Here is a 9,625-nt window from a genome sequence, read left to right on the forward strand (position 1 = left end):
AAGGGAAAGAGAAGGGAAGCAGAGGTGCAACCCTGGGCCTTCCTTCTATAAAAGTCCTTAATCCTGTCTGCCGTGGCCTCTGCCTGCTTCATGTGCCCATTCTAGGCAGACTCATCCTGCCTTTGAGGAGTACTCTTCGTGATCACTGTCTCCTTGCCTGTCCCTTCTTCCAGCCTCCTGTACTCTCTCCAACTGCTTGGTTCCTGAGCTGTGTCAAGTCACCTCCTTTCTTTGTTCTGCCCTCTTGATGCTTCCTTACCTGTTCCCCACCCTCTTTCCCTGGCAGCTCACTCATTTCCCTTGGCCCTGGAAACCAGCCTATAGGCGCAGAGAGCATCATGAAGGATCCCTGAGAAAAGGCTAGACAGTGGGAGCAAGAATTCTCCTGGGACTTTGATCCTTTCTTTGCGTGTTGGTCAGGCCCTTTCCCTGACTTCCTACCCCACCAAAGAGAGTGAGACAGCTGAGAGCCGACTTCGGAGTTTGGGAAAAGGCTATGTCATCAGCTGGCCCAGTGCCTGGGAGAGTCCCCTCTAGCAACTGGGACTGGGCAAGTCCCATTTTTTTTTTTTTTAAAGAAAAACAAATGGATTTTTGGGAAGCAATGAGACACCCATCTGAGTTCTGCCACCAGAGCTCTGGGCTGAATGGCTTATAGCTCAGCCAATCGTAGCAGCTGGGGATGCTTAAAAAGAGCTGGCGCGGAGAGAAGCTGGGAAGAACTCACAGAGAGACCCACAGACACATAGACACGGGAGAGAGAAAAGGAGAGACAAAGGCACGGCGGAAGGAGGCAGAGAGAGAGGACAGGCATTGAAGCGAAGCCAGAGAGAGTCTGAGAGAGCAGAGGGAGAAGCCAGAGAAGCTGCAGAAGACACAAGCAGGGAGAAACAGACCCAGGAGAAGGAGGGAGTGGGAGGAGAGTGTGGAGGAACCAGACCACTAGGCACTTCTCCTAAGCCTAAGGGCCAAGTTTTCTCCAACTCCTCTGAAGGTCCCCGGGCCCTCTGAAAACTCTGCCTCTGACCCTGGCATGAGTCTGAGCCCCCAGGCTGCAGAGAGGAGCTTTTCGAAGCCGGGACAGGGAGGACTTGGTGCCCAGATGGCCTCAGTCCCTCCCAGCTACAGCATCAGTGCCATGTCCCACATGGACTCGCATCCCGGGAGGGGCTTGGCGGACGGCTGGCTGTGGGGAATCCAACCCCGCCTGCTGCTCCCCACTGTGCCCGTCTCCGGCTCCAGGCTAGTGTGGCTGCTGCTGCTAGCCTCCCTCCTGCCCTCAGCCTGGCCGGCCAGCCCCCTCCCCCGGGAGGAGGAGATCGTGTTTCCAGAGAAGCTCAACGGCAGCGTCCTGCCTGGTTTGGGCGCCCCTGCCAGGCTGTTGTACCGCTTGCCAGCCTTTGGGGAGACGCTGCTGCTAGAGCTGGAGAAGGACCCCGGCGTGCAGGTTGAGGGGCTGACGGTGCAATACTTGGGCCGAGCGCCTGAGCTGCTAGGTGGGGCGGAGCCAGGCACCTACCTCACCGGCACCATCAACGGAGATCCGGAGTCGGTGGCATCTCTGCACTGGGACGGGGGAGCACTTTTAGGGGTGCTGCAGTACCGAGGGACTGAACTCCACATCCAGCCCCTGGAGGGAGGCGCGCCTAACTCCGCTGGGGGGCCTGGGGCTCACATCCTACGCCGGAAGAGTCCTGTCAGCGGCCAGGGCCCCATGTGCAACGTCAAGGCTCCTCCTGGGAAACCCAGCCCCAGCCCCCGAAGGGCTAAGGTAGGCAGTCCTGGAGTCCGTGTCCTGCCGTGTCTGTCCTACTGACCCCCATTCGTCTTCTCTCCACCCACTTCCACTTCTGGCCCGTCTGCTGCTCCCCTCCCTTCTGCCTGCCTTTTCTTTTTCCACTAGCCTCCTTCCCTGGGAAGCTTCTGGCTTCTCCCTGCCCCAACCCTTCTTCTGGCCAGATTGCTGATCCCAAGGGGTGCTTCCCAGAGGTGGGTCAGAGACTCTGTGCTGGGAGTGACTGCTGCCTCTCCCCATCCCGCCCCTGCGTGGCTATGGCCCTGGCTATCCTGCTGGCACAGTCCCCAACAGTGAGGCCCTCCTAACAGCCCCCTGGCCTTGACTCTTTTCTGGGCCCCAAGTTTGACTTTCACCCCACCACCAGCTAAAGGAATGAGGTTTGAGGCCCGAGGGATTGGCCTCTGGCTTCTGATGCTGTCTTCAAAATTGTTCTGGCAAACTACCAACTAGGGCAGGAGCGGACAGGGAGGCAAGGCACCCTGAAGTCCGTTCTGGTCGGTCCTTCCCACACTGCGGACTGACTGTAAGGCTGCCTGAGGCTCCATCCTTTCCTCCCTCCCACTCCCGCTCTCCCCCTTCTTCCCTTCCTCCCTCCCTCCCTCTCTAGCTTTAATCCAGACCAGACGCTCCCTCCGCACCCGCCACGCTGAGATCTGGCCCTGGCCCTAGCTGCTGACTGAATTATTCCTCCAACCACACAGGGCAGACACGTTGCAGCCCAGCCCTCTAGCCCCAGTCCTGCAGGCCCCAGCCACACTTGGGCCTGGAGGACCCCATGGTCCCTCCCAGAGGCCGTCCCAACTGGTTTTCACTTCAGGGGCCCACACAGCCCTGGGACGTGGCCTCCCTATCCCCTCCTCTTCTCAGAACCAACAGATGATTTCTCAGAGTTACCGCAAAAGCCCAGGGATTTGGAGTTGTCGGGGGAGAGGCCTCACCAGACCCGTCAAGAATCCCATGGGATATGTGAGGCCCAGCTGGCTCTGCTGAGTTCCAGACCTAGGAAGTGAGGGAGGGGAGAAGTTATCCACGGGTCTGGGAGGCTATTTCAGGATCCTCTTCCCCTCTTTTCCTCTGCAGCGCTTTGCCTCACTGAGCAGATTTGTGGAGACTCTGGTGGTGGCAGATGACAAGATGGCGGCATTCCATGGTGCAGGGCTCAAGCGCTACCTGCTGACAGTTATGGCAGCGGCGGCCAAGGCCTTCAAGCACCCGAGCATCCGCAACCCCGTCAGCTTGGTGGTGACTCGGCTAGTGGTTCTGGGGCCAGGTGAGGAAGGGCCCCAAGTGGGCCCCAGTGCCGCCCAGACCCTGCGCAGCTTCTGTGCCTGGCAACGAGGACTCAACACCCCTGACGACGCGGACCCTGGCCACTTTGACACAGCCATTCTGTTTACCCGGCAGGTGAGACCCCGGGCAGCACCTCAGGCAACGCCCTGCACAACTCCAAGAAGCACCGCTGCACAGACTCTAGTGTAAATGGTGCCCCTGGGGTAGTTCGACATGGTGCCTGGCCCCAGCCACACTGCCAGTGCCATCTTGGCCCCGACAGTGCCGAAGGCGCAGTGCCCAGGTCCCCACTAATCTGGATCTCAGCTCAACGCACCCCGCTGTCTTGTTCCCTCATGCAGTGTCTCTGATTCCTCTCCACAGGACCTGTGCGGAGTTTCTACCTGTGACACTCTAGGCATGGCTGACGTGGGCACCGTGTGTGACCCCGCCCGGAGCTGCGCCATTGTGGAGGATGATGGGCTGCAGTCAGCTTTCACCGCTGCTCATGAACTGGGTAAGCTGGCGGTGGGGTCATGGGGCATGCATGAGGAGTGAGAGAGCTGTCAGGGGTGAGGTGAGGCAACGGTGCGCTCACCAGCGTACAAGTGGAGGTCACCAAGTTTTTCTTCCTTCTCCCCAAGCCTCAGTCCAGGGCCACTACCATTCTCTGCTCAGAATGTAGACAAACACATTTTTCTATTCAATGAGATAGTGTGTAGAAATCTACTGTGAACTTGGGTGTGTGTGTGTGGGTGTGGGTGTGTTTGGAGGGGGAGGTGGGACAATGTTGAGAGAGATTATTCACAAGAGTCAGTGATAGAATGGATGGAATCAGGGTTGGGAATGTTGGCTGTAAGGAAAAGTGAGTAGGGAGGGCCCCTGAATATATCGGGGGGAAGGAAGACAGAGAAATGGGGGCTACACACTGAGAAGCCCTTGGAGCACCAGAAGGACACTGGGGGCAGAAGGAGATGTGGAATGGATCTGATCCTCCAAAGCTGCAACCAGGCTTTGATGGGTCTGCAGCCCACTGAGGGCCCAGGGATGGGATTCGTGGCCACTAACAGGGCCTCTGCTCCACAGGCCATGTCTTCAGCATGCTCCATGACAACTCGAAGCAATGCACTGGTCTGAATGGGCCTGAGAGCACCTCCCGCCACGTCATGGCTCCTGTGATGGCTCACGTGGATCCCGAGGAGCCCTGGTCCCCCTGCAGCGCCCGCTTCATCACTGACTTCCTAGACAATGGCTTCGGTAAGCAGATGGCACTCCCCTCGCCCTGTGCAGGACACAGTTCCTGCCCCCTGCATAGTACTTCCTCTTCTGCCGTATCCCACATGGGCCAAATTGACTCTCTCCAACATGCCTTCTCTACGTGTGGGATGGGGTGAGAAACGTTGCTGCCTTTATGTGGTTCCCACTTCCTCTCAGGATGAATAGCACAACTACAGGAGGCAAGTTTTGGCCTCAAAAGAATTAGAACTGACCTTCTAAGGGCCAGAACTGTTTGACACCAGAAGGGGCCAGTTGTGAAGGAGGCCTTGTCACTTGAGGTGTGCAGACTTAGCAGTATGACTATGATCGAACAGTGCTGTTGATGAGAAGCAGATCAAGAAGTCTGTATTTGGTTAGACTAGGTAGGAAGATCTAGTGCTGTGAGCTCCTCTCCTGATCCTACTTTTTGATGTGTGTGGATGTGTGACTGTAAGTTACTTCACTTCTGCATAGCCGATCTGTAAAAATCTGTAAAATCTGTAAAAAAATCTGTAAAATAGCACCTGCCTCACAGGTGCTGGCCATGATTAAACACATATTGCTGGTCAAGCATTTAGTCAGTGCTCATCAAATAAACATCGAATAAATTACAGCTGCTATTTAAAGCTTCTTCCAGTACTAGAATTTGTAGGATCCCTCAGCCACCCGGGAACCCAAGATTTCAGCTGATGACCAGCAGGCCCCTCTGCAACCTCTTGCTGACTTCATAACGCCCCTGCCTCTTTTCCCAGGGCACTGTCTCCTAGACAAGCCGGAGGCTCCTCTGCATCTGCCCGTGACCTTCCCCGGCAAGGACTACGACGCTGACCGCCAGTGCCAGCTGACCTTTGGGCCTGACTCGCGCCATTGTCCACAGCTGCCGCCGCCCTGTGCTGCCCTCTGGTGCTCTGGCCATCTGAATGGCCATGCCATGTGCCAGACTAAGCACTCACCCTGGGCCGACGGTACCCCTTGCGGGCCCGCACAGGCTTGTATGGGTGGCCGCTGCCTCCATGTGGACCAGCTCCAGGCTTTCAATGTGAGATCCAAGGGCAGGGGTGGGGCAGAGGGCCTGGGGGAGTGGTGACTGGCCCTGAGCCCAAGAGAGTATACTGATCCCACTCTTCCATTCTGTCCTTCTGCAGGTCCCACAGGCTGGTGGCTGGGGTCCCTGGGGATCGTGGGGTGACTGCTCTCGGAGCTGTGGGGGTGGTGTCCAGTTCTCTTCCCGGGACTGCACACGGCCCGTCCCCCGGAATGGTGGCAAGTACTGTGAGGGCCGCCGTACCCGCTTCCGTTCCTGCAACACCCAGGACTGCCCAACTGGCTCAGGTGAGGAGTGGGAGGTAGGGAACCCCTTGGAAAGCATTGGGAGAGCAGAAAGCACTGTCCCTTAAGTTCAGGGACCAAGGAAGTGTTAAGGGTCCTGCTGTTGAGGGGAGTGACAGGCAGTCTGTGGGGTAGAGAGCTGTCATGCTGTCTAGAAGGTGTGAGAGGCTAATGGGAGGCTGGTGGGGCAGTGTGAGGGAGAGGGGCTCTGACTGTCCATTTTTAACCTTACAGCACTGACCTTCCGCGAAGAGCAGTGTGCTGCCTACAACCACCGCACTGACCTCTTCAAGAACTTCCCCGGGCCCATGGACTGGGTTCCTCGCTACACTGGTGTGGCCCCCCGGGACCAGTGCAAACTCACCTGCCAGACCCGGGCACTGGGCTACTATTACGTGCTGGACCCACGGGTGAGGACCAGAATGCTCCAGGGCCTTGTCTGTGCTCACTCACCCCCCCAGAGGCCCTCTGCTTTCTGATGGCCAAGATCCAAAACAGCGCTATTGCTGGAGTTCCCACGGCCATGCCTGGCCAGCCCAGGGCTCCATTCAGACTTCTCTGTCTAAGGGTATTTGGAAAATCAGCCCTGGACTCTGAAGAAGTTGTCCATCAGGATGTGCTAGCCTGTCCCATTTCGTCGGTTTCTCGGTCTTCCTCTCCCCATCTTCCACTGCTCCATTTGGTGAGAATGGAAGCCTGTGGCCTTTTGGGCATGGCTCTGACCCCCATCGGATGGGCTGCTCTGTTGAATTACAGTGGTGGCCTCACTGAGCTCATGGGGGGCCAGTCCCCCCACTAAACAGGCCTGGAGAGGGTGATGGCCCTGCCCCGCCCCTCTCTGTGATAGGGCCCTGGGCTGAAGCTGAAGAAGGAAGAACTAGACTAGCAGTCTTGCCTCCTTCACCCTCTTCTGGGGAGAATGCCTACTTGTTGACTGCCCTCTAGTGTCTAGCTGGGACACTACACCAAAGTTTAGGGCTTGGTGTTGGGACTCAGACCTGCAATTCCCGTGTTGGCATCTCCTCTTGCCAGCTGTGTAACCTTTGAGCAAGCTCCTAATCTTTCTAAACCTCAGTGTTCCATCTCTACAAACCTCAAATAGTGGTTGTGAGATTTATATGGCACTTAGCACAGTGTCTAACTCAGCGTGAGCTTCTGAAAATGGTGGCTTTTATCACTGTCATTATGATTATCATCCCTTACAGAGCCTGGGGTTCCTTCCGCATTCCATCCACATCCCCTCCCTGATGGGATATGGTTTTTGTTTGGCTTACCAACACCTTTTGATTTAGGAAGACCCTTTCATCACTCCCTCTCTTCTCCTCAGGTGGCAGATGGGACCCCCTGTTCCCCGGACAGCTCCTCAGTCTGTGTCCAGGGCCGCTGCATCCATGCCGGCTGTGACCGCGTCATTGGCTCCAAAAAGAAGTTCGACAAGTGCATGGTGTGTGGTGGGGATGGTTCCAGCTGCAGCAAGCAGTCTGGCTCCTTCAAAAAATTCAGGTTTGTTCACTTCCACCTTCCTGGGGATATAGAGGTATCCTCAACACTGTTTCTCCTCTCAAAGAGCTGACTTGGGAGTCTAGTAAGGGACACAAACAGACCCCTGCTCCAGAGTGTCAGCCTGGGCTTGCCATGAGGGCCCTGTGGGCATTGGGGAAGGCTTCCGCAGGAGGCGACCTCCCTCCTGGAGGGAGTAGGGATTGGAGCGTGCCAAGGAGGGGGGCTTAGAAGGGTACCTCAAGAAGGGGCGGCAGGTGTAAGGGCCCACAAAGAGGGAGAAGGACACATCTGCAGATAGCTCAGATCTAGGCTGGACAGCTCAGGAAGGTCTGGGGAGACAACTGCTGCACACGTGTGATGGTACAAACCCTGCTCAGAATGGCAGAGAGGGTTCACCGAAATGCTGAGTTCTCCTCTACTCTAACACAGGTACGGATACAACAACGTGGTCACCATCCCCGCTGGGGCCACCCACATCCTGGTGCGACAGCAGGGGAGCCCTAGCGTCCGGAGCCTCTACCTGGCCCTGAAGCTCCCCGATGGCTCCTATGCCCTCAACGGTGAATACACGCTGATCCCGTCCCCCACAGACGTGGTACTGCCCGGGGCCGTCAGCCTGCGCTACAGCGGGGCCACTGCAGCCTCGGAGACACTGTCAGGACACGGGCCCCTGGCTGAGCCCTTAACGCTGCAGGTCCTAGTGGCTGGCAACCCGCAGAACGCCCGCCTCAGATACAGCTTCTTCGTGCCGCGACCGCGACCGGTCCCCTCCACGCCACGCCCCACTCCCCAGGACTGGCTGCGCCGCAAGTCACAGATTCTGGAGATCCTCCGGCGGCGCTCCTGGGCCGGCAGGAAATAACCTCACCATCCCGGCTGCCCTTTCTGGGCACCGGGGCCTCGGACTTAGCTGGGTGAACGAGAGACCTCTGCAGCGGCCTCACCCCGAGACATCGTGGGGGAGGGGCTTAGTGAGCCCCGCCTCTCCTCCCCGCGCTACCGAGCAGGCTGGCCCTGCCGGGGTTTCCTGCCCTGGATGGCTGGTGGATGGAAGGGGCTGGGAGATTGTCCCCTATCTAAACTGCCCCCTCTGCCCTGCTGGTCACAGGAGGGAGGGGGAAGGCAGGGTGGGCCCCAGTTGTATTTATTTCGTATTTATTCACTTTTATTTAGCACCAGGGATGGGGATGAGGGTCAGGGTCCTGGGGAAACTGATCCCCTGCCTTCCTAGCTCTCACCCTGTCTAGGAAATCCAGGGTGGTGGTGATAGGTGTACGTGATCTGTGTGTGTGTGTGTGTGTGACAAAGTGTGTGTGTGTGTGTGTGCGTGTGTGTGGTTCATCCTGCCCAGCTTTCCTCTCCTTGAATTTTATTTTCTCGGAAAGGAAGAGTCAAGGGTAGGATAGGCCTTCAGGGAGTAAGGGATTATCATATTTTTTAAATATAAATTGAGTTCTGCTATTTATGTGCTCCTTTTGGAGTCAGACAGATGTGGGTTGCACCCTGATTCCACATCTCTGAACGTTAGTTTCCTCATTTGACGATAATAATACCTCCTTTGTAAATTTGTTATAAGGATTAAATACTGTAAATAAAGAACTAGCATAATGCCTAGCACTCAGTAAGTGCTCAACAAATGGCAACTGCTGTCCGTTGTTGTTATCACCACCTTGCTGTCCTCGGCTCCACTGTCTCCAGAGTCTGCAGTGCATCTGAAGGTGGCAAAGATCTGCGTCAGTGGTGCCTGGCCTCGCCCCCAGGCTCAATTCCTTTGGTTGGCAGAGCCCTAGCCTGGATTTTGAAGGACTGTCAGAGAAAGGACAATCCTGTCCCTGATACCCGGAGGCTCCCAACCACGTGGAGACTTAATAAACACTGCAGTACAAGCACAGTTGACAAGAACATGAAGGTGAAAAATAACAAGTGTCAACACATACAGTGCTTAGCAATGAGAGTGCTAGGTGAGGGGGTCCTGGGGAGGCTATTTCAGGAAGACCACTGGAGCAGGCGCTGGTGGGTCTAAATCTGAGCTGGGGTTCAGCATCTTATTAGCTGGTAGTGGTGGATAAGTCACGGATTTTGAGCCTTAGGTTGCTCATGTGTGCAAGAGGGCTAAAAATACCTCTTCCCACAGGGTTATTCTGAACAAATGTTACAGTATTTTCAAAACCGTGAAGACTGTACCCATGTGAATTACCCTTGTGAGTACTGAGTAACAGGCACAGAGTCCCTAGAAACCAGTGTAAACCTAGCAGACTTCTTTGAAGACGTGAGGTTAGAATGGAATTTAAGAAGAGGTGTGGGAGATAGTCAGGAGGGCCCCAAACAAAAAAAGGCGTGGAGAAGCTGAGGCAAGGGGGAGCCAATTGTTCAGTGGTGGCAGAAAACACCTGAAGGGCAGTTGGATACTAAACAATTCTATTTTTCCTTCTGACTGGGTGACTTTGATTAAAGGAACAGGCTTGTGAT

General features: G+C 56.1%; 1 protein-coding gene across 1 annotated transcript; it reads left to right on the forward strand.

Moving 5' to 3' along the window:
* The first annotated feature begins 736 nt into the window (after positions 1–736).
* ADAMTS4 (ADAM metallopeptidase with thrombospondin type 1 motif 4) lies at positions 737–8,793 on the forward strand. Its single transcript, NM_181667.1, is given in 9 exon segments — positions 737–1,771; positions 2,879–3,202; positions 3,452–3,584; positions 4,154–4,324; positions 5,077–5,363; positions 5,470–5,656; positions 5,888–6,063; positions 6,981–7,156; positions 7,586–8,793. Coding segments are annotated over 9 exon segments (2,520 nt in total). The 5' UTR covers positions 737–1,138; the 3' UTR covers positions 8,019–8,793.
* The last annotated feature ends 832 nt before the right edge of the window (positions 8,794–9,625 follow it).

This window comes from Bos taurus, chromosome 3 (genome assembly GCF_002263795.3).
Source record: "Bos taurus isolate L1 Dominette 01449 registration number 42190680 breed Hereford chromosome 3, ARS-UCD2.0, whole genome shotgun sequence".
NCBI classification, from domain to species: Eukaryota; Metazoa; Chordata; class Mammalia; order Artiodactyla; family Bovidae; genus Bos; species Bos taurus.